We start from the raw sequence: 23,751 nt of genomic DNA, 5'->3' as shown, positions 1-23,751 counted from the left end.
ACTGGCATGTGCAACTGAATATAAGCTGACCAAAGAACCTTGAACGTTGCCTTTTCTGAATGGAGACTTTCTGCTCTTGAGCTTGGTCGCACGAAAGGCCCAGCGCTGTATTGTACTTTCCTGAAAACAGAGCTTTCTTACAAAGAATTGTGATTGAACTCAACCAACCTGTGTAAGTCTAAATTTTGTTTCGGTGTCTTAGACTTTTCCTAAAACTGAAGAAATATAATGGAGTGACGTCCACCAGTCTCAGAATGGATCACTACTACATACACCTGTGCCAGGGCACAGGACGGCCAGTGGCAGGCTTGTAAAAGTGCCGAACAGACTGGACTTGTAAGCTGTGTGGGTACTCTGGGGCCTCGACTTCAATTGGGTTGCTAAAAAAAAAAAAGAAGAAAAAAAGAAATTTTGTAGTCTGTTCTTTGAGATGTGGGTTAGGAGTTGTTAAAGTGTTCACTGATACGAAAAGAAAAGAGGTGGAGACAGATTGTTGGAATTTAAATTTGATCTGCACCACAGTTTCGTTTCTTATATTTTTTGCGGAAGCTTGAAGCAATGTATAAGGTACCATCTATAAAAGGGGAGATGTTAGAGTGGACCCCCCCCCACATATACAATGGTATGCCCCAGCAGCACTGTTGTGTTGTGTTACATCATGACACACGGGCGTCAGTTCAATACAGTCACACACTTGAGCACTCGCTGTCGTCATCTGTCTCATTATTATCTATACATATACACACAAACAACCGCCTCGGTCACCACCTGGTTGCGTGTTACAGTACACTTGTTCACACTTCAACACACACGCACAAGCACACGCACACGCACACACACCGACATTAGTGTGCGATGGCGTTCACTCACCTGCCAGAAGCAGCAAGGCCAGGGGTGGGCAAACTTTTTGACTTGCGGGCCGAATTGGGTTCTAAATTTTGACCGGGGGGCCGAACCAGGAGCAGATGGATGTAGTATTTGTGTGAAGTAATAGAAATGACATGTAAAGGTCATTGCATAAAAGGTTGTTACTTTTAATAGGTAGTAACGCATGGATATTCAAAAAAAGCTTTTTGAAAACAAATGCATTTATTAACAGCCTTAAAAAAAGATTTCACCAAAAAACTACTATCAGTGATTCTCATTAAATACGACACTGTTATTATGAATAATAGTTTCCATCACTTCAGCACCTGCAGGTCATATTTATGAAATATGTTTATCTAATGAGGCGAAATCACATCAAACGGCAAACATTCTGACAGAATACATCATCTTGAAGAATCAGTGAAAGAATACATCTCAATAAAGTATTGAAAAAATCAATGGTATTGTTGGTCTCCCTTTTTTGCTAGGGCATCATGGTCTGGAGTAAAATTTGTTGTGGTAATTCTTAGGACAGAGCCGAGGTGTCCGTCCGTGACGGGCTTTGTTGACGTTCATGTGGCTGAGCGTCGAGCCAAATGGTCCACTCTTTTTTTAAACACTCGGCACTCAGTGTCCACCTTTCTTTTCCTCGGGCCACTCATTTTAATGGAAGGATTCCAGGGGAAGGTTTGTGGGTGGCGTTAGCGTAAAACCTTATCTGAAAGCCCAGTGCGCGAATTACGAGGATAGTGACGTCACAGCCCACACTCGATGTTTGGCACTGATGGAAATAGAGCGCGGAGTGCGCCGGGTCCGTACTACTTAGTACGTACACGCACTTGTGAGTGCGCACCGAGCTTTCTGACACGGCTTCCGGGAGTAAATGCGCGAGCGGACGGTTTCCCATCTATTGGGGAAACATAGTAATTGCAAGAAAAATGACCCAAACAATTTTTAATAATACAATTTATTCAGGTTTGGCGGGCCGGATTAAACGGCCCCATGGGCCGGATGTGGCCCGCGGGCCGTAGTTTGAGCAAGCCCGACACCTTTGCGTGTGCAAGAAGCATGGCGTGTGTGTGAAGGGACAACAAGATTAATAAAGAAATTGATTGATATCTTTATTTCGAACATCCAAAACAGTCTAAAGTGCCACATATAAGTTCATACAACAAACAAACAAAAAATAAACCAACAAACTGAAAAAATAAATAAATAATAAATACATACCGTATTTGCCGGTGTACAGGTCGACTCGGTGTATAAGTCGACCCCCTAAAATTCGACGGAAATTTACGATTTTATGATATATCCTTTGTATAAGTCGAGCTCAATTGTTGCATTATATTAAACTTCAAAATTCAATATGCGAAATTTATTGACGAAATGTGTTCAAATTCCGGGAGGCCGTGCGCATGCGGCTGTTTATAAGCACCGCGGAGGAGATCGCGGCCGGCGAGCTCGCGCACGCCACCCGGCACCAACGGGAGGCCGGAAATAGCTCCAAGCCGAGCGGATCGGCACTTTATAAGCACCGCGGAGGAGATCGCGGCGCCTCATTGGACTTCCAGCGGCCGGCGAGCTCGCGCACCCGCCCGGCACATCCGGGAGGCCGTGCGCACGAGCCAAGTGGCCGAAAATAGCCCCCGCCGAGCGGATCGGCTGTTTATAAGCACCGCGGAGGTGGTCGCGGCGTCTCATTCGACTTCCAGCGGCCGGCGAGCTCGCGCACCCGCCCGGCACATCCGGGAGGCCGTGCGCACGAGCCAAGTGGCCGAAAATAGCCCCCGCCGAGCGGATCGGCTGTTTATAAGCACCGCGGAGGTGGTGGCGGCGCCTCATTCGACTTCCAGCGGCCGGCGAGCTCGCGCACCCGCCCGGCACATCCGGGAGGCCGTGCGCACGAGCCAAGTGGCCGAAAATAGCCCCCGCCGAGCGGATCGGCTGTTTATAAGCACCGCGGAGGTGGTGGCGGCGCCTCATTCGACTTCCAGTGGCCGGCGAGCTCGCGCGCCCGCCCGGCACATCCGGGAGGCCGTGCGCACGAGCCAAGTGGCCGAAAATAGCCCCCGCCGAGCGGATCGGCTGTTTATAAGCACCGCGGAGGTGGTCGCGGCGTCTCATTCGACTTCCAGCGGCCGGCGAGCTCGCGCACCCGCCCGGCACATCCGGGAGGCCGTGCGCACGAGCCAAGTGGCCGAAAATAGCCCCCGCCGAGCGGATCGGCTGTTTATAAGCACCGCGGAGGTGGTGGCGGCGCCTCATTCGACTTCCAGCGGGCCGCGCACTCGCGCACGCCGCCCGGTTCAAATTTTCTAAGTGCAACGCACAATGAGATGCATGAGAAACGGCCTTGGTTACCATCACATTTGAAGCGATGAATACGAAGTTAAATTTTATGACTCGGTGTATAAGTCGAGGTCGATTTTTTTCGGTCGATTTTGGATCGAAAAAGGTCGACCAATACACCGGCAAATACGGTAAGTAAATAAATCAATAAAGAATGCTCGAAAAGGAGTAGGAGGAAGCATAGCTTTTTAGATTCCTACCCCTTTCTCACTTTATCCATTAAACCAATGATTCAACATATACGGTAATTCTACAACAGAACACAAGTAGACACACTTTCACACTTATTTTTCTATTTCATTTTTACTTGTGTGTAGCCCTTTGGCACTTTTAGCCTTTGTACCCGCTAAACAACATATTTTTGTTCATTCTTTTAAACTGATGGATACTTGGACTTTGTTTGAGTTCCTCACTTAGATTGTTTCCATAGTTTGACCCCGGTTATAGTGATACAGAAACTTTTTAAGGTTGTTCTTATGTTTAAGATTTTGGAGTTGTGATTCCCCCTTAACTTATAACCTCCCTCCCGATTCCTAAATAAGTTTTGGATATTTTCTGGTAGTTGTTTTGCTTTTGCCCTATACATGATGATTGTTGTTTGATAAGATACTATGTCAGTGAATTTCAATATTTTGGATTGTATAAAAAGTGGGTATGGCATGGCGTTGCAAAATGGAGTGATAGCCTTCCTTATTCAGAATCCCTTTTACCCTGTACAAATCTCCCACCTTACCAGCACCAAAGCAACCCCAGACCATCACATTACCTCCTCCATGCTTAACAGATGGCGTCAGGCATTCTTCCAGCATCTTTTCATTTGTTCTGCGTCTCACAAACGTTCATCTTTGTGATCCAAACACCTCAAACTTGGATTCATCCGTCCACAGCACTTTTTTCCAGTCTTCCTCTGTCCAATCTCTGCGTTCTTTTGCCCATCTTAATCTTTTTCTTTTGTTGGCTGTTAGGGTTTTCCAGGTTATCTTTATCATAGGATTATGTTGGAATGTAGACTATAATGATTAACCAATCTTGTCTTGCGCTCACAACGCAGTAAAATAAAGTGGTTGCATTCTCTGCTTGATTGACCAGCTGCAGAGGAAGCAATCAAAGTTGTTCTGTTTCCCACAACATCGTAAAACACCCCCTGCTCTGATCTTACCAGAGGCCGGGGGTTCACCAAACCTGTCAACTCTCAACCCCCACTCTGTTTCTCTTAATAAATATCCTCTTGCAGGAAGGAGAGTTCAGAGCTCTATTCGAACATCGCTGTACGCACAGCGACGAATGGACTCTCCACCTGCAGGTATCTAAAAGGACTTACTTGTCTCCCGTGTGGTTCTTGCAAAATAAGTTGGAGTGAGCAAATCTCTAACATTTTGGTGCCGAAACCCGGGATCCCTCATACCCGCTATCTGTCTGACGAAGGAGGACGTGCTGCATTGTCGACAAGCCAGCGTCCATTAGGAGGACTTGGAGAAGAAAGTCCTGGGAAGAGAATTCTTCGCTGGGCCAGCATCTTAGGTCTGCCTTCGTCTGACAGAGGTGGATTGACGGGACCCGGCAGTGCAACGAACCAGGGGACAAGTAAGTTAAAGGCCTGAAGTTGTGTGATTGTGTTGTTGTGAAACGCGTAAAATGTAGAGGTGCACGAGAGCCAGCTTGGGTTCAAGTCCCAGTGGAATGAACAGGCTAAGAAAAGCAGAGCTTCTTTTTTGTTCATCGAAGAGGTGCGTAGACTCTTCTTTGTCTGTTCTTCCGAGCTGAGGGATCTGGCTTGGGTTAGAGTCCCAGTGGAAGGAACGTGCTAAGAAACACAGAGCTTCTTTTTTGTTAATCAAAGAAGGGCGTAGATTTTTCTTTGTATGTTTTTCCAAGCCAAAGAACAGCTTGGGTTCAAGTCCCAGTGGAAGAAACGGGCTAAGAAAAACAGAGCTTCTTTTTCTTAATTGAAGAAGGGCGTAGATTTTTTCTTTTGTCCGTTTTTCCAAAGCTGTTTGGGAGGGTTTTACACCCATCCCTGGATAGGCCTAAAAAAGCGCTGGAGTTTGTGTGATTGTGTGTGACTGGTAGGATAAATTGACTAAAAAGCAGTTCTAGCGTTGATCCACGGCAATAAAACAGGCTAGTAATCTGTTGAAAGGTCAATTTAAACCTGCATTGAGGATCCTCAAAGAAAAAAATTTGAAAAAAAAATTGTAAAACCTTAAACTACTAAAATTAAGATGGGAAATAAGAACGGTAAATCTCTTGCTCTGCTCTTCTTTGAGATGAGAAGTTCATGGCAAGTAGATTTCTTAATTGTATGCAATACATGCTGAAGTGAAAGAATATGTATGGAGTACAAGAAAATTTGAAATGTGGAAGAAATGGTAGAAGTGCTAGAGTGCGGTTGAAAGCTTCACAAAGAGATGAGAACAAATTCAAGAGACAAAAGCTAGAAAGATGAAAACTGATGAGGTCACAAGTGTTTGTCAGACCAGGAGACAATAAGGCCCCTGTGAGCGGGTGCAAGGCCGCAGCTCAAGCCGCGGCTCAAGCGAGGGGCAAGAGGAGTTTAATAATAATAATAATAATGATAATAATAATAATAATATTTTTGAGGTGGCAAATTACAAATGACTAGAGATCAAATTGTGTTACAATAAAGTTAAAATATGCAAATCAAGTGGTAAAGAAATGCAACTTGCATCTAGAAGATAAATAAATAAAATTAGAATGTGCTGTCCTCGTGTGCATGGGAGGGACCAGCTCATGATCGACCACAGGAAATGGCCAGCCTGTGACGAATCATTGTTGCTGAGACCTACCTTCCGCACGCGAGAGCTGTGCATGTGTGTGCGTATGTGTTAAATTGATGAAGATTGGCTAAACTTTTAGTATAAAGAAATTTGCTAGACTGTTGTCTATTCAAACAGAAGCAATTTTGACAGATAAAAATGAGAGGATAAGAGAGAAATCTGTTTGCGAGCGAAAACTAATCCACACTAGTGCATGTTAAGTGTCGAGCCCACATGAGAAATTCGAAGGAAAAAAAAAAAAAAAACGACAGAACATGCTTTCAGGAATTGGAAGAAGCTAAATTGTGAATTTAAGATTTTGCAATGCTACATTTAATAGGAATAATTGATTGGTTGTGTTATAACCAGCTCAGTGGCCTAGTAGTAGAGTGTCCACCCTGGGACTGGAAGGTTGTGGGTTCAAACCCCGGCCGGGTCATACCAAAGACTATAAAAATGGGACCCATTGCCTCCCTGCTTGGCACTCAGCATTAAGGGTTGGAATTGGGGGGTTAGATCACCAAATGATTCCCGAGCGCAGCACCGCTGCTGCTCACTGCTCCCCTCTCCCCCAGGGGATGGATTAAAATCACATGGGGATGGGTTTAATGCAGAGGACAAATTTCACCACACCCAGATGTGTGTGTGACGATGATCATTGGGACTTTAACTTTAACTTTATAAGATTATACAAAATTCTAAATGCAAGCTAAATCTGAGAGATTGAGTTCTTCAAATTTAAAAACAAAGAAAAAATTCAGATAAATTTGCCAGTTGTTTGTTTTAGTTAAATTTTTTTTTGAATTGGTGGATTGTTCTACCAGGAAACTTGAGTTGAAAATGATATATGAATGTTGTGTGGTGAGCTTGGATGAATTGGGACCAATGTGATAGGAAGACTCCTTTTTGGAGACTGTGTGAGATGCATATGATGAGCATTGATGAATGATTGCCTGAATGAAAGGTTGAATGGTTGAAGTCGTTGGCGACAACTATGGGAAATTAGTAGAGCGGCTTTGATGAAAGTGTGATTTTGAGCAGGTTGAATGTTAGAAAGAAACACGTAGCTTTTGGATTGATAATTAACTAGAGAAAAAACTGGAGAACCAGTAACACATGTAGAAGATGTGTGAACTGGGAAATTGAGAAGCGTTTTGGAAAGAAAGTCAAATTAAATGATGATGGAATCGTATGTAGTAAAGACCGCATTCTCCCAAAAAGTTTGTCAAGGTGTGAGGCATGGGCGTTGCCAAGCCTCAAAAGGAGTGAGTGAGTAGGACAGATAGTGGAAGATAGTAAGAATACAACACTTTATGACAATGAATTTTCGAATACATTTGGTGTTATACTGTGGTAAATTTTTTGTTCTGGTGTAGATAGGTTAGCAACACGAGAGATTTAGAGGTTCAAAAGAAAGACAATCTCTTTTAAACCAGGAGGCAATAAATGGGAACGCCCCTGTCATAAATAGTTTTTGGTTAAAGGGAATCATTAGGAGGTGTTCAAACTCTTCCCGCAAACACTCCTATTTGCCAGTTAAATGGGCACGACAATTGACTACGAGAGTTGCAAACAACAGGAAGAGCAGTCCTTGGCAGATTATATGATCAGGACGCTCAAACTGTGTCAAAGACAAATTTACTGCCGCTTGATCTTTCCTCCTCACAGGTCGACCACCCCATCAATCCAGGAGACTGGGTCTACATCGAGGTCATCAAAAGAAGGAACTGGGCCAGCCACGACGGGAGGGGTGTTATGTGTGTTCGAAACTCCCCTCTTCCTCCACACTAGGTCGCTTGGAGGCCAGAGCAGTGAATGTCACTGAAGCGAAACACGGTGCCTATGATGAACACTTCTGGGCAAATCTCAATGTGACTGTTAGAGGATGAACAATACCACAAGTGGCCTACACGGAGAGACCAGCTGGAGTGAATTACACATGTTACATCCAAGGTAGCAGGACCCACAAATGCATTAACGACGACTGCTCTCCAGGAGGAAACTGGATGGGAGCTTTGGACATCACCGCTGTGTGCCAGGATGAGAGAGCCGTTTTCAAGGTGTAAGGGCTCTACTACCTACATGGCTGCACCATCGGACGGGACCTACTTCATCCAGAAGTTCAGAGGCACTGCCTCACCTGCATCCTATGAGTGCACGTGCCTGTTCAGTACGGATCATGGTTTTGTGGTCACGAGTTGTCCGATGCTGCCTGCCAACTGGACACGAGTGTGTGCGCCAGTGTGAGTGACAGACCTCACCTACAGACTAGAACATCATCAGCTGACGAAAACGCGAGCACATATACAACTTCTTAGACGTGACAGATGTGATAATGATAATGAGACGTGGATTGCGTAGATGCTGTTCTGTTGAGCATGTTTTACAGAACCTTGTTGATTTGACCGTCAAATATGCTTCGCAAGTAATGGATACACTGATGTACTGTTTCTGTGTTTTTCTTTTTGTTTTTTATTGATAGCATTCTGGTCGCCTAAGGCAGAGGGGCCGTGCAAGAATTTTCCTGCTAATAACATCTGGCCAGCAGGTTTTTTGCTTACACAATAAGTTTGATCTGGGGTATTGAGGTAATGCCTCATCTTCACTGGAAAGTGTTGCTATCATTGTTTTTTTTTTTATTTTTACTATTCTTCTTTCTTCATTATACGTGTATATATGTTTGTTTTACTTGTCTTTGTTGTTTGGGGTGACATAATCATATGATAAAACAGGAGGGAGATGTTAGGGTTTTCCAGGTTATCTTTATCATAGGATTATGTTGGAATGTAGACTATAATGATTAACCAATCTTGTCTTGCTCTCACAACGCAGTAAAATAAAGTGGTTGCATTCTCTGCTCGATTGACCAGCTGCAGAGGAAGCAATCAAAGTTGTTCTGTTTCCCACAACATCGTAAAACACCCCCTGCTCTGATCTTACCAGAGGCCGGGGGTTCACCAAACCTGTCAACTCTCAACCCCCACTCTGTTTCTCTTAATAAATATCCTCTTGCAGGAAGGAGAGTTCAGAGCTCTATTCGAACATCGCTGTATGCACAGCGACGAATGGACTCTCCACCTGCAGGTGTCTAAAAGGACTTACTTGTCTCCCGTGTGGTTCTTGCAAAATAAGTTGGAGTTAGCAAATCTCTAACATTGGCCAGTCTCAGATATGCCTTTTTCTTTGCCACTCTGCCCTGAAGCCCAGAATCCCGCAGCCGCCTCTTCACTGTAGATGTTGACACTGGTGTTTTGCGGGTACTATTTAATGAAGATGCCAGTTGGGGACCTGTGAGGCGTCTGTTTCTCAAACTAGAGACTCTAATGTACTTATCTTCTTGCTCAGTTGTGCAACGCGGCCTCCCACTTCTTTTTCGACTCTGGTTAGAGCCTGTTTGTGCTGTCCTCTGAAGGGAGTAGTACACACCGTTGTAGGAAATCTTCAATTTCTTAGCAATTTCTCGCATGGAATAGCCTTCATTTCTAAGAACAAGAATAGACTGTCGAGTTTCAGATGAAAGTTCTCTTTTTCTGGCCATTTTGAGCGTTTAATTGACCCCACAAATGTGATATTCCAGAAACTCAATTTGCTCACAGGAAGGTCAGTTTTGTAGCTCCTGTAACAAGCTAAACTGTTTTCAGATGTGTGAACATGATTGCACAAGGGTTTTCTAATCATTAATTAGCCTTCTGAGCCAATGAGCAAACACATTGTACCATTAGAACATTGGAGTGATAGTTGCTGGAAATGGGGCTCTATACACCTATGTAGATATTGCACCAAAAACCAGACATTTGCAGCTAGAATAGTCATTTACCAGATTAGCAATGTATAGAGTGTATTTCTTTAAAGTTAAGACTAGTTTAAAATTATCCTCATTGAAAAGTACAGTGCTTTTCCTTCAAAAATAAGGAAGTTTCAATGTGACCCCAAACTTTTGAACGGTAGTATATATATATATATATATATATATATATATACTACCGTTCAAAAAAAAAAAATATATATATATATACATATATATTTATTTATTTATATACACACATATATCAGTGACGTCGGTGACGTTCATGACTGGGGAGGCACTGATGGCCCTCCCCCCGGTAAAATCTGTCCGGCACCTAACCATGTCACAAAAAATATATATTATACATATCTATATCTATATCTATATATATATATATATAGATATAGATATATATGTATAATATATATTTTACAGTAATCCCTCGTTTATCACAGATAATTGGTTCCAAAAACCACCCGCAATAAGTGAAATCCGCGAAATACATTTTTTTTATCTGTTCATTTTTTCTGTGTCAGTAAATGTATATGAAACCATTTAAGGGCATATTTTATTCATAAGAATTTATATTTATATATAATATCATATTTTTGATATTTTACATTACATACGGTCACCTCGTCTGTACATTTTCTTATCTGTTCATTTTTGTGTCAATAAATGTATATGAAACCATTTAAGTGCATATTTTATTCATAAGAATTTATATTTATATTTATACATAAATATAATATTTTTTATATTGTACATTTTCTATTTTCTATTCATAAGAATCCAAAAACAACTGACAGAACACATGCTTGGTGGGTCTGGAACATTGATATCGAGTACATGGAGCACAGAAACAGAATTACAGTAATCCCTCATTTATCGCGGATAATTGGTTCCAAAAAACACCCGCAACAAGCGAAATCTGCGAAGTACGGTCACTGTTAGGTTACGGATTTTAGTTATTGATCTGACTCCAAATTGCGATCAACACTTAACACGAGTTGCTATGTCCCAATCCACACACTGGCAAACCTAACAATTTTGCGAGTTCGTTCTGTCAAAGAGAAGACCAGTAGATCAATCAGACCAAATTTACCAATTGTTTATTCCTGACAAAGCGCACTAATACAGGCCTGGGTCCCGGGTCCCTCACACTAAAACCCGTGCGTTTTTGTGACCACCAAAAGACGACACATTCTTCCGGGTTGCCCAGTTTTAAAGAAACACTATATGAATATTAAAACATGCAAAACATTGTGAGATGATTGGTCCATGGCCATCTCCTCCCCGTGTCGGTGTTATTGCTGAGGTCAGGCGGTTGGGTTTTCCCCGCGAAGCCCGACCACCTGGACGTGATGTTGTTCTCGTTTCTCACCGACCTTGAGGTGTTCTCGTCCGGTACTCCCTGTCTGGGCCTATTCCACAACACTTTGAAGAAAACAAGTTCATGCAGTTCGCCTGCACATTCTTCGCCACCCACCAATCCACACGAGCACTCCAATACCAGATATTATATTACCGTATTTGCCGGTGTACAGGTCGACTCGGTGTATAAGTCGACCCCCTAAAATTCGACGGAAATTTACGATTTTATGATATATCCTTTGTATAAGTCGAGCTCAATTGTTGCATTATATTAAACTTCAAAATTCAATATGCGAAATTTATTGACGAAATGTGTTCAAATTCCGGGAGGCCGTGCGCATGCGGCTGTTTATAAGCACCGCGGAGGAGATCGCGGCCGGCGAGCTCGCGCACGCCGCCCGGCACCAACGGGAGGCCGGAAATAGCTCCAAGCCGAGCGGATCGGCACTTTATAAGCACCGTGGAGGAGATCGCGGCGCCTCATTGGACTTCCAGCGGCCGGCGAGCTCGCGCACCCGCCCGGCACATCCGGGAGGCCGTGCGCACGAGCCAAGTGGCCGAAAATAGCCCCCGCCGAGCGGATCGGCTGTTTATAAGCACCGCGGAGGTGGTCGCGGCGCCTCATTGGACTTCCAGCGGCCGGCGAGCTCGCGCACCCGCCCGGCACATCCGGGAGCCCGTGCGCACGAGCCAAGTGGCCGAAAATAGCCCCCGCCGAGCGGATCGGCTGTTTATAAGCACCGCGGAGGAGATCGCGGCGCCTCATTGGACTTCCAGCGGCCGGCGAGCTCGCGCACCCGCCCGGCACATCCGGGAGGCCGTGCGCACGAGCCAAGTGGCCGAAAATAGCCCCCGCCGAGCGGATCGGCTGTTTATAAGCACCGCGGAGGTGGTCGCGGCGCCTCATTGGACTTCCAGCGGCCGGCGAGCTCGCGCACCCGCCCGGCACATCCGGGAGGCCGTGCGCACGAGCCAAGTGGCCGAAAATAGCCCCCGCCGAGCGGATCGGCTGTTTATAAGCACCGCGGAGGTGGTCGCGGCGCCTCATTCGACTTCCAGCGGGCCGCGCACTCGCGCACGCCGCCCGGTTCAAATTTTCTAAGTGCAACGCACAATGAGATGCATGAGAAACGGCCTTGGTTACCATCACATTTGAAGCGATGAATACGAAGTTAAATTTTATGACTCGGTGTATAAGTCGAGGTCGATTTTTTTCGGTCGATTTTGGATCGAAAAAGGTCGACCAATACACCGGCAAATACGGTAATATGATTATAAGTTTAACAAACTGCCGAAAGCACATGTCCCTTTATTCCCTCTCATGACCTCATTTATGAGGTCATCACCCGTTACTCTAGCAAACAGCTACCAGCGTGCTGTCGGTCCTTCCTTCCCCCCGCTGCTCATGTTGAGTCACCAGGGTATATTGGCCCATCGGTGAACATAAACGCACACACCGAGCGCGCACACAACCGCACGTACACACACACACGCATCCGCACGCACGCACGCCAATACACAAAGCACGCACACAGAGCTCAGACGAACGACGACAGACTGACACAAATTTTACAGAGATTACGCACGAACACAGAACACACAGACAAAGGGATTTGAATCCATCTCTCATGTAGCTTCTTTGCCACTTTCTATCGGTCAATACCACTCACAATTTGCGCTTCCACATCAGCATATACATTCCTTCAATCTCACTGCTTCAAACATTCACTGAGAAACTCACACTGTCCCTGCCCCGCCCGCAGCCATAGCACCCCCCGTGCGAGGGGGGGCGCGGCATCAATGTTGACCAGTTACAGGCTGGCCATTTCCTGCAACAATCATGATGCCGGCCCACCGCCCGCACGAGCATAGCACAGGCCCAAGCGCACAGCCCAGACCCGCGACTACGCGCGAGTGCAGGCACGCTCATCAGTCTCAACCTCTCAAAGGGCAGGCCAACTTTGCTGTTGTGCCCTTCATCATGTTCACATTCGACATCTTTCAATGTCTTCTACACAACATTTGTTGTCTCTTATTCTCATACTATCAAGCCACCGTTCTAGTAACTTTCTGTCACACGCCTTATTTTCTCTACTGCCACACCTTGCTCATCTTAGTTTCTCTAACCAACTTAAACACACCATTGTCCACTTCTCAATTTCCCTATTATCGCTCAAAAGCCTCCTAAACATTCTCCATGACTGATTTCTTCCATAGAACACACATCTCACTCACACACACTAGTATACACACCCACTCATGAGGATCCTCTGCGCGCACACACACTCTCCCCCCAATTTGGTTCATTTTGGATATTTTAGCGGTCTGATCTCTCACAGGAGGAACTGTTACCACCGGATAATTTTTGAGGAGGCCTCACTTCCCCTCGGGGATCTCTAAAAAAAAAACAGCTATTTGAATACGACCGTCACCGCACCCTTGTCCGCCACGACGAAGCACTAGGTCCCTGACCTATCCATAGTACGCGTAAGTCCCTGACTTTACCGTACACGTTACACACGTAAATTCCAAACTTATTCACCGTATGTATCTTAACTTCATGCACACCTTATTTGATCTGAACGACAGTCTCCTCTTAAATTTCCTCTTTCAATTTGCAGAATTTCGACTTATAGTAACAGGTATTCTGCTTACCTTATCGGTGATGAGCTCAGGGTTGAGGAGACGTCGTACCAGCTCAACTTTGTGCGCTTATTCCAAACGGTTCGCCGACCGGGAGACAGTGTCCCTGACACTGTCCGGTGTCTTGGCTAAAGACCACGAGTTGTCAATTACCCTTCTCTTGACATCACGTCAGGGTCACCAAGAAATTGTTAGGTTACGGATTTTAGTTATTGATCTGACTCCAAATTGCGATCAACACTTAACACATGAGTTGCTATGTCCCAATCCACACACTGGCGCACCTAACAATTTTGCAAGTTCGTTCTGTCAAAGAGAAGACCAGTAGATCAATCAGACCAAATTTACCAATTGTTTATTCCTGACAAAGCGCACTAATACAGGCCTGGGTCCCGGGTCCCTCACACTAAAACTCGTGCGTTTTTGTGACCACCAAAAGACGACACATTCTTCCGGGTTGCCCAGTTTTGAAGAAACACAATATGAATATTAAACATTGTGACATGATTGGTCGATGGCCATCTCCTCCCCGTGTCGGTGTTATTGCTGAGGTTAGGCGGTTGGGTTTTTCCCGCGAAGCCCGACCACCTGGACGTGATGTTCTCGTTTCTCACCGACCTTGAGGTGTTCTCGTCCGGTACTCCCTGTCTGGGCCTATTCCACAACACTTCGAAGAAAACAAGTTCATGCAGTTTGCGTGCACATTCTTCGCCACCCACCAATCCACACGAGCACTCCAATACTAGATATTATATTAATATGATTATAAGTTTAACACAACCTTAAAAATATGTTTGCAAACTGCCGAAAGCACATTTCCCTTTATCACCCTTTCATCTGTACATTTTTTGTGTGTCAATAAATGTATATGAAACCCTTTAAGTACACATTTTATTATTAAAACATTAAATAATTGTTTCAAACATATAAAATACTACATTCATAGTATAAATAACATACAGAAAATGTTGTATAAATATTGAAAATATAAATATTATACGTTTGTGCGTATAACATGTTAACAAGAAGTACTGGGCAGGCTAACGAGTTCGTGGAAAGATGCCAATTCGCGATCGTGCTAACACGCGAAAACGGACCGCTAAAGGAATGTAAACAAACATTTGGAGCAATACTAAATTGTCCTAAAGGTTAGACACTTGATCGTTCATTTCTCTTGTTAGGAGACCCACTTACATCGTCAATGACTCCTATACCACCGTAACCGACACGAACGTAAAACAAGAAGTGGTATTGCCTGAAAACAGCCTTCAAAATAAATCACCCTACCTCAAATCAAAGCACGGCTGAATAACATAAATAACATGGAGAATTCTTAACACATACTGTAAATACTTTTCCGACATGTAGAGACAGCTTCCTGGACCTAGTCTACTCTGCACATAAGGGAGCTTTCAAAGGCACCCCCCTCCCCCATCTTGGGCTTTCTGACCATCTCACCGTTTTGCTTTTGCCCGCATACAGACAATTGGTATAGGCACCCAGGCCGGTTCGGAGGCGGGTTCGGGTGTGGCCTGAGGGTGCCTCCGATGCACTTCGTGACTGCTTCGACACCACTGACTGGGACTTGTTTAAGCAGGCGGCCACCTACAACGATCGGACGGACATAGAGGAGTATACTGACTCTGTTTCCTCTTACATCGCGAAGTGCATCGATGATGTGACTCGCTCAAAATCCGTCGTCACTCGAGCGAACTGGAAGCCGTGGCTGACAGGGGCTGTCCTCAGACTGCTGAAGGACAGGGACAAGGCTTTCAGAGCGGGGGATGAGGCTGGCTTAAGGACAGCGAGGGCCAACCTGTCCCGGGGCATCAAAGAAGCGAAAAAGGCGTTCCCGTGCAAGGTCTCCACCCACTTCAAGGACAGCAAGGACGCACGGAGCCTTTGGCAGGGCATTCAGACCATCACGGACTACAAGCCCGCGCAGAGGAGCTGTGAGGGCGACGTCCGTCTGCTGAACGATCTTAACCGCTTCTTTGCTCACTTCGACGCCCAGAACAGCACTTGCCCGCTGAAGACCACTCCCCCCCCCACACGAGCAGCCCCTGCGCCTCTCTGCCGACGGAGTGAGGAGGACGCTTGCTGCTATTGACACCCGTAAGGCGGCGGGCCCTGACAACATCCCGGGTCGAGCGCTTAAGGACTCCGCTGGGGAGCTGTCGGGTGTCTTCACGGACATCTTTAACGTTTCCCTGCAGCAGAACATCGTCCCCTCGTGTTTCAAGGCTGCCACCATCGTTCCTGTGCCGAAGAAACCTGCACCGTCCTACTTCAATGACTACCGCCCCGTGGCACTGACGCCCATTATCATGAAGTGCTTTGAGCGGCTTGTCATGGAGCACATCAAATCCGTTCTCCCCCCCACCATTGACCCTTTCCAGTTTGCGTGTGGTGCATGTTGGCGACAAAATCTCCGCCAGCATCACGCTGAGCACGGGGGCTGTTAGGGTGTTCCAGGTTATCTTTATCATAGGATTATGTTGGAATGCAACAGGTAATAAATACCTTACCTTGTCCTCCTTATCACAAGGTCGTAAAACATCCCCTGAGATGTTTAGACTAGAGGACAAGGGCTTTCTATTCAGCCCACTCATACCCCCACTCTGTTTCTCTTAATAAATATCCTCTTGCAGGAAGGAGAGTTCAGAGCTCTATTCGAACATCGCTGTATGCACAGCGACGAATGGACTCTCCACCTGCAGGTGTCTAAAAGGACTTACTTGTCTCCCGTGTGGTTCTTGCAAAATAAGTTGGAGTTAGCAAATCTCTAACAGGGCCCCCCCCAGGGCTGCGTGCTCAGTCCATTGCTCTTCACCTTGCTGACGCATGACTGCACTGCGACCTACAGCGACAACCGCATAGTGAAGTTTGCTGACGACACGACTCTGGTGGGTCTCATCACGAAGGGCGACGAGACTCGGTACAGGTCGGAAGTTGACCTTCTGACCACGTGGTGCAGGGACAACAACCTCCTGCTGAACGTAAGCAAGACCAAGGAAATCGTTGTTGACTTCCGGAAGGGTCACACAAAACACCTGCCGCTGATCATCGACGGTGCTGTGGTGGAGAGGGTGAGCTGCACCAAGTTCCTGGGGGTGCACATCAGTGAGGACCTCTCCTGGTCCGCAAACAACTCGTCACTGGCAAAGAAAGCTCAGAGCCACCTGTACTTCCTGCGGAAGCTCAGGCGTGCATGTGCTCCTCAGGCAGTCCTGTCTACATTCTACCGTGGCACCATTGAGAGCGTCCTCACCAGTTGCATCGCTGTCTGGGGTGGTAGCTGCACTGAACAGAACTTGAAGGCCCTGCAGCGCATAGTGAATACGGCTGGTAAGATTATTGGTGCTTCGCTCCCCTCCCTGAAGGACATTTACACCTCCCATCTCGCCCGCAAGGCAACCACGATTGCGAGTGATGTGAGTCACCCAGCTCACTCTTTGTTTGACCTTCTGCCCTCTGGGAAGAGGTACAGGAGCCTGCGCTCCCGCACCCCCAGACTCGCCAACAGCTTCTTTCTCCAGGCTGTTAGGACCCTGAACTCGCTACCCCCTTCTGTGTAGCGTGCGGCACTGTTGCGCAATTTTCTGGAATGTCGGCTGTACGCTCACTTGCTCCTTTTTGCTCCTCTTATTTATTTGTTGTGTTATTTATTCATTATTTATTCAGCACGCTGTTGTTTTCTTGTTTACTTGATTGTCTATTGTGGGCCATGTCTTGTCACCGTGGGATAGCGGGGAACGAAATTTCGGTTTCTTTGTGTGTCTTTGGCATGTGGAGAAATTGACAATAAAGCTGACTTTGACTTTGAAATATGTTTCTAGAACAACTTTTATTATTATAATTTTTATGAGGTACAAGTGTAGATACTGTCAGTATGTTTTTAGAACCATTATTATTATAACTTTTTTTCATAAAAAGGTACAAGTTGTACGCACTGCAATTGTGTGGGCACTCCTTGCCTTCTGCTGGCGTGTGGGCAAGTTGTGTGCCATAATTCCTCAATTTAGAAGTTTTATTTTGACTTTTAAATATTTTATTAATTTGGAAAAATAAATTCACGATGTAGTGAACCCGCGATAAGCGAACCGCGATGTAGCGAGGGATTAATTTTTGTGTGTGTGTGTGTGCGTGCATGCATTTTTTACTGCAAATCCCTGCTGTTTACGCTTCTACCCAGCGAATGCATTTCTCTCGGCTCCTCCTCGGCTTTGGAAAAGATATGAAGAAAACTCCCCTCATATGATCCCTGTCAGCATATCGCGAGTCACTCCGGCAGACAAGTTTCAAATCAACCCGACTATCCATGTAAGGGACGCGGGCTGCCAGAGTGTGGCTGTTCAACAGCACCACGGTCTGGCTGTAGAGAGAATTCACGTTTTGCTGTCCATGCGCTTGAGGAGCTGACGACACAACGAGTCGTCGACATAAAATGCAAAGAAGATTGAAGAAAGGAGGCGTCAGGCTATTTTGTTTTATTTTCACGTTAGCATCATTCAGGTGTAAAGCAGAGGGGGCTCCAAGGGCGGAGAAAGCTTTCAGGATATGGGATAGCTAGAACATTGATTCAAAATCTACATGTCAAGTCTCCATATTCACGACTGCCGCGGATTGGGAGTAGCCCGTCATGATGGCCCACACGACCAATGACGTCGTGTTTGGAGTTAGCGGGCGTGCCAGACAGACTCCGGTGGTGTGCTTTTCAGTGGGGTAACAACGCCACTGGCTGGTACATTATTCATGGTGTATTTATGGTGTAAGAAGGCTCGTGTCCACACTCAATCTCGACACATTTACATATGGTTGACTTGCGGGCTGACGCCATTCAACGAATAGCATTGACTAACAATGTTGGGATTTGAAGTGGGCATCGTAGTCAACTGTAGAAAAAAAGATTTTGAGCTGCTCCTTAGCACAGAAAGTTACGACATCATCATCGGAAAACGTCTTTGGAGCTTTTGGAGTCATGTCACATTGCCACGCCTGCTGGTGGCGCCCCGGTTCACCTTGAGCTCCTTGACAGGTTAGCGTGGCCATGACGTTAGTGTGCCCTGGCTCGCGGACGACTCGTTGGCTGGGACGCAAGCGATGAATGAAAGCTAAGAGTAAGTCTTTCATGCTACAAACAAGCACACACGTTAATTTATCTACACATTGGCACCTGCACACGAGAGCCGCCGCACCGCAGAAAGTCCTTTGTGCCTCATCCCGTATTGTCCGTATCCAGCTTAAGATCTCTTTGTCTTCCCCAGTATGTACAATTCGCCGCACTAGCACTCAGTGGTGTGAGTGGAAAATTTGAATCTGCGCCACAAGTTCATTCCAGATTTCAAGCGTGACGTCTTTGCGTAGCGGCTCTCTGTGGAATTCACGAAAACACAATGTGGTAGTTGGGCCCACTCTCAGACTCGACCTCTTCACGCCTCGTTGGCGGTTGTTCAGAGTGGGTGAATCGAAAGTCCTGACAGGAGAATCAACGTACCTTAAACCAGGTGGGTCAAAACCAAACATAATGGCTCCCATCCCGTGGACTTAGTGAGGGAACGTCTGAGTCTAAGGGAAAGCCTGCGATCCGTCATACACACAAATGTAAAATGCCTGGAGCTGGAGGTGGATTTGACAGGGAGGGTTGCTCCAAAGGGATTTCCATGACATGCACCGGCAGGCGTCAGCACAAAGCATGGAGGGGAATTGGCCTGGGAGGGGGGGTTGTTGTTTCTTCTCTTTACAAACACATGCAAATTAACTGCATGATATCAGACATCACCAACTTGCTTTTCTTCTTTGTCAAACCATATTAACACACACACACACACACACACACACACACACACACACACACACACACACACACACACACACACACACACACACACACACACACACACACACACACACACACACACACACTTTCCTTAGTTCGAGCGCATTTTGTGGTTTGTGTGGCCATAAAAGATGGTGCTTGAAAGGAGGATCTCAAATGTGTGTGTGTGTGTGTGTGTGTGTGTGTGTGTGCGCACTTGCGCGTGTGTGTGTGTGTGTGTGTGTGCGCACTTGCGCGTGTGTGTGTGTGTGTGTGTGTGTGTACGTGCGCTACACCGGGGTCCGTGCAGCGGTCAGTCTTGGCGCGGTGCGACACTCAGTACTCACTGAGGGCGTGCCACTTGGAGATCTGCCGGCGGGGGTTCTCACAGACCTCCCGCCAGTGGGCGGCGCCGGAAGGCGGAACGCCGTGCAGGCCCAGCAGCAGGCGTCCCAGGACTTCATTCTTGGCAGTGCGGTCGAAGTCCACAACCAGGAACTCCACGGAGATCTCAGGCAGTAGCTCGGGCGGGATGTCATAGATGAAGGACTCGTTGAAGACGGGGTTGAGCGTGCACTTCTTCACGTGGGTCTTCTTCTTAGCAATGCGCTTGCGGCCGTAGAACACGTTGACCTTCACGTATGGGTCTGCGGACGCAGCGCAAGCGTTAGCGTGTGCTTTTAGCTCACTTGGCAGACTCACTCACAGCATCAGATGACCGGGAGGAGGGCTCAAATTATTATTTTTCATCTTTTTGATTTTTTTGGGGCATTTGTTCACAATTGGCAGACACGTTGACGACACATGCACTCGGGTTCTTTTTCACTTCACAGGGACAAGACGAGAGGTACGCGAGTTGGTGTGGCATTTTCTGCTGTAGTGCTTACTCACTCAAAATGGAAACATTCTATAATATTTATATATAATATTAATTATATTAATGTTAATACAATATTTTTCCTCTTGTACTTATGTGCATGTCGTTGGATGGACTTACTGGCAGACAGGCCAGCGACGTCCATCTTGGGGAGGTGTCGGGCCTTGAGCACCACCACGCTCAGGCGATGAGACACCGGTTGATAGGACAACGACGCCAGCAGCTCGCCGCGATTCTCGCACTGAAAACACACAGTGTTTCATATTTGACACAATCACAGAACAGGGAGTCGGATTGGCCGGTGAGTCGACATGCGAGTTGTGGCCCGTGGCGGCTTCTTGCCACTTTTCTCTGTTTGTATTCGGGCTGCACAATCATCAGGATTATTTTGATCAATATTTGTAACATCGTCAGCGCAAAGCATTCAAGGCGAGACCATCAAGGGTCCGTCACCGGTGAACGTCGACACGGGAACCGCCAGCGTGCCCGCCTCACCTGCGTGTTTCTCTTGGTGATCCGCTGGCTCAAGTGGACCCGGCCCGTGCTGGGATCCACGCCCTTGAGCGGCACTAGGGCCTCGCCGATGACATCGTCGCGAGCGAAGCGGTCGAAGCTGAGCACCAAGAAGTGCAGCGTGAGCTCGGGCAGCGAGCTGTAGGCCACGCCGTAGAAGGTGAAGGTCTCATCAAAAAGTGGGTCAAGGGTCTTTCTCAGCACGCGGGTCTTGACACGGTGCTTCTTCTCGGGCAGCACCGTCATCTTGACGTAGGGGTCCGAGGTGCCGGCCTGCTCGTCCATGGCGGGCAGGCCCCGGGCCCCATCCACCGTAACTACCAGGGCCTTCTTGGGGAAGTTGTAGTCCACGGTGAGGCTGACGGCACCCAAGCCAGCGTCAACTTCCGCTTCCGAGGAGGCGGGGGTGAAGGGCGATGCCGTCTTGCTGCTGCTCTGACTGCTGCCGGCTGAGCTGCTATCCAGACAGCAATAGTCGGCGCGCACAGGCAGTGCCCGCTCCAGGCAGGTGGGGCTGGCCCGTGGGCCCGTCCCAGTGGGCGCCACTAGGTGACTCATCTGAAGCTGACCCGGGACGTCTAGAACGTTGTTCTCAGCATCTACCAGCACCATGCCCCTGGCCCCCGCCGGGCTGTCGGCCCGCCGGGCGCTGCGTACGATTCTCTTGCTGCTGCTGAGAGATTCAGGGTAAATACTGATCCCCTTCAGCATGTGGATGAACTTGTAAGGCGGGTCCTCAGCGTCGCAGTAGCGGTCACTGTGCAGCTTGTAGCGTCCGGACACGCGCAGGTAGCGGCGCTGGCAGAATGACCACAGCAGAAGTGCCGCGATCACTGCCATCACCAGAACGCCCGCGCCCAGGAAGCCCGCCAGGATGGGAGACATGGCTGTGAGACAAAAAGGAAGTGTGAAAGAGGGAGAGGAGGGATTCGGACGGGCGGGGGCCACACTTTGCCAATCTCTTTGTGCACTCCTTGTCCTAATGTGACACTACACACAAGTTTGGCTTTAGCCTATCAGAATCAAGCTCTTCCTTCCTCCAGTCACATGATGTCATGCCTTGCTGAAAGACAGTAGCGTGCTGCCTAGCAACCACCCCCCACACACAGACACACATACACACACTGTGGCTTTGTGACTCCCTATTCCTCCGATATAATGTAATGCTTATTACTGTTAACAGAGTTTTTTTGCAACATAGTCGACTACCGAAATTGCCTATTTAGTGATTAGGGCACGGGCAATGGCAAAATAATTCCCAACGCGAAGAGAACAAACGATCCAGTGTAGCGAAAACACTGACGTCATGTTCATTTCGCTCCGATCGCCCCTGGCCCACTGCGTACAGACATGACGTCACTGAAAGAACAGCTAAAACATTTAAGGGTGCGCAGCGACGGGAGCGTCAACATCTATGCCTAAAAAGAGTACATGTCCATCTATAATACATTTTCGGGAGCTGATCAAATCAAACAATCAAACAACATGATTTAAAAACAATCGCCGCTCCCAAGGCGCTGTTGTGACGTCGAAGCCACATTTGGATGTAAATACAACGACCAGAAACTGTGAAAAGCAGCACAAGGGAAGCGAAATGGCCGCGAGTCGTCGACTGCACGGGTGGCGCCGCGCCCGCGGTGGGTACAATCGAAAGCGCAGCGAGCCTTCTGGGAAAGCGAGGAGGATCACGACGGCGACGGCTCTAGAGCGATCGACGGAGGACGACGCCCGGCCGCCCGCTAGCAGCTTGACCGGGATTCACCCACCGTAGGATGGTCGAAGCTCCGTCATGTCCGCCATTTTGTGACAGAGAAGTGTCCAAACGATTGAGAAGAGGACGGACCGACAGAAGGAAGGAATCTGGAAGAGGAAACAGGCGCAGCCCTCGTCGTCCTTCACATTCGTCAGCAAAAAGAAGACGAGGCTGCTGTGGTCCGGTCCAGTCCTGTCCAACCGGGGCGTCGTCTGGTGTCTTGTCTCGCTCCCTCAAGTGGTGATGCTGCTGGATGTGTAAGGATGTGAAGGATGCAGAGAGTCTGCGCACTTCGACCGCTGCCCGACAGAGATGCTCTGACGCGCACACGACAGAATGCGAGTCAAACGCGCCTAGCCGAAGCAGGAAGATGAAAAATCCGCGGTGGGGCGGCGCCATGTGACATAAAACAATGCCCGCCCATGTTGCCCATGGCAAAAACTGCTTCTGCTCTGAGCTTGCACTTGCAGGCGGTGCACTGAAAGCTCAGCAGAGTGAGAGCTCCCTATTGGTGTTGGCTCGTGAGTGAACGATTGGTTCAAAAGAACGAATCGTCTCAGTGAACGTGAGTGAACGGATCACTTCCTGAAGTTGGTTGTTCTTTTTTCAGTTCATATGACTTCAACCAGCATGCAATAACTTATCTCACACCGTAGGTGTCAGTAATGCGCATTGAAGCTAGTGCCACCTCGCCGTAAAACAAAATGAAGAAAAAAAACGACGTAACTTCCCGTTCACGAATGAGTCAGTGAATTGGTTTTCCCGTTCACCTACTGAACGGATCTGTGAGTGAACGAGTCAGTGAGTGATTTGCATTTCCCGTTCGTTGCAAGAACGGATCAAAGAGTGAACGAGTACTGACTACCCCGTACGTGAACTGTCTGCACGTGCATCAATGGATCAGAAAGTGAACATGTTGCGTCTCCTGGCGTGAACAGTTTAGTGAATGAACGTGAATAATCCCTGTGACCATGTTGATGTCTAATAGATGTC

General features: G+C 47.4%; 1 protein-coding gene and 1 long non-coding RNA gene across 2 annotated transcripts; one reads left to right on the top strand and one right to left on the bottom strand.

Annotated features, from left to right (window-relative positions):
* Positions 1–16,809: 16,809 nt before the first annotated feature.
* LOC148392646 (uncharacterized) lies at positions 16,810–17,305 on the top strand. Its single transcript, XR_015860869.1, has 3 exons — positions 16,810–16,886; positions 17,022–17,145; positions 17,211–17,305. It is a non-coding gene; the product is annotated as an uncharacterized LOC148392646 (long non-coding RNA).
* A 967-nt stretch (positions 17,306–18,272) lies between these two features.
* Positions 18,273–23,244, bottom strand: LOC148392645 (synaptotagmin-11-like). The gene is made up of 4 exons (XM_088387215.1): positions 22,772–23,244; positions 20,988–21,892; positions 20,613–20,733; positions 18,273–20,262 (listed from the first exon to the last, which is right to left on the bottom strand). The coding sequence occupies exons 1-4, from the start codon at positions 22,803–22,805 to the stop codon at positions 19,952–19,954; spliced, it is 1,371 nt and encodes a 456-aa protein (XP_088243341.1). The 5' UTR covers positions 22,806–23,244; the 3' UTR covers positions 18,273–19,951.
* Between the last annotated feature and the right edge of the window lie 507 nt (positions 23,245–23,751).

The sequence above is a fragment of the Syngnathus floridae genome, chromosome 10 (assembly GCF_059516105.1).
Source record: "Syngnathus floridae isolate MCC-2025c chromosome 10, RoL_Sflo_1.0, whole genome shotgun sequence".
Taxonomy (NCBI): Eukaryota; Metazoa; Chordata; class Actinopteri; order Syngnathiformes; family Syngnathidae; genus Syngnathus; species Syngnathus floridae.
This window is presented reverse-complemented; position numbering and strand designations above follow the sequence as displayed.

Coding starts and splice junctions, on each gene's coding strand:
- LOC148392645 (XM_088387215.1), bottom strand. CDS start 22,805: ATGGCGGACATGACGGAGCTTCGACCATCCTACG. Junction 20,734..20,987: donor TCACCAAGAGAAACACGCAG/GTGAGGCGGGCA, acceptor GTGTGTTTTCAG/TGCGAGAATCGCGGCGAGCT. Junction 20,263..20,612: donor CGTCGCTGGCCTGTCTGCCA/GTAAGTCCATCC, acceptor CTGCGTCCGCAG/ACCCATACGTGAAGGTCAAC.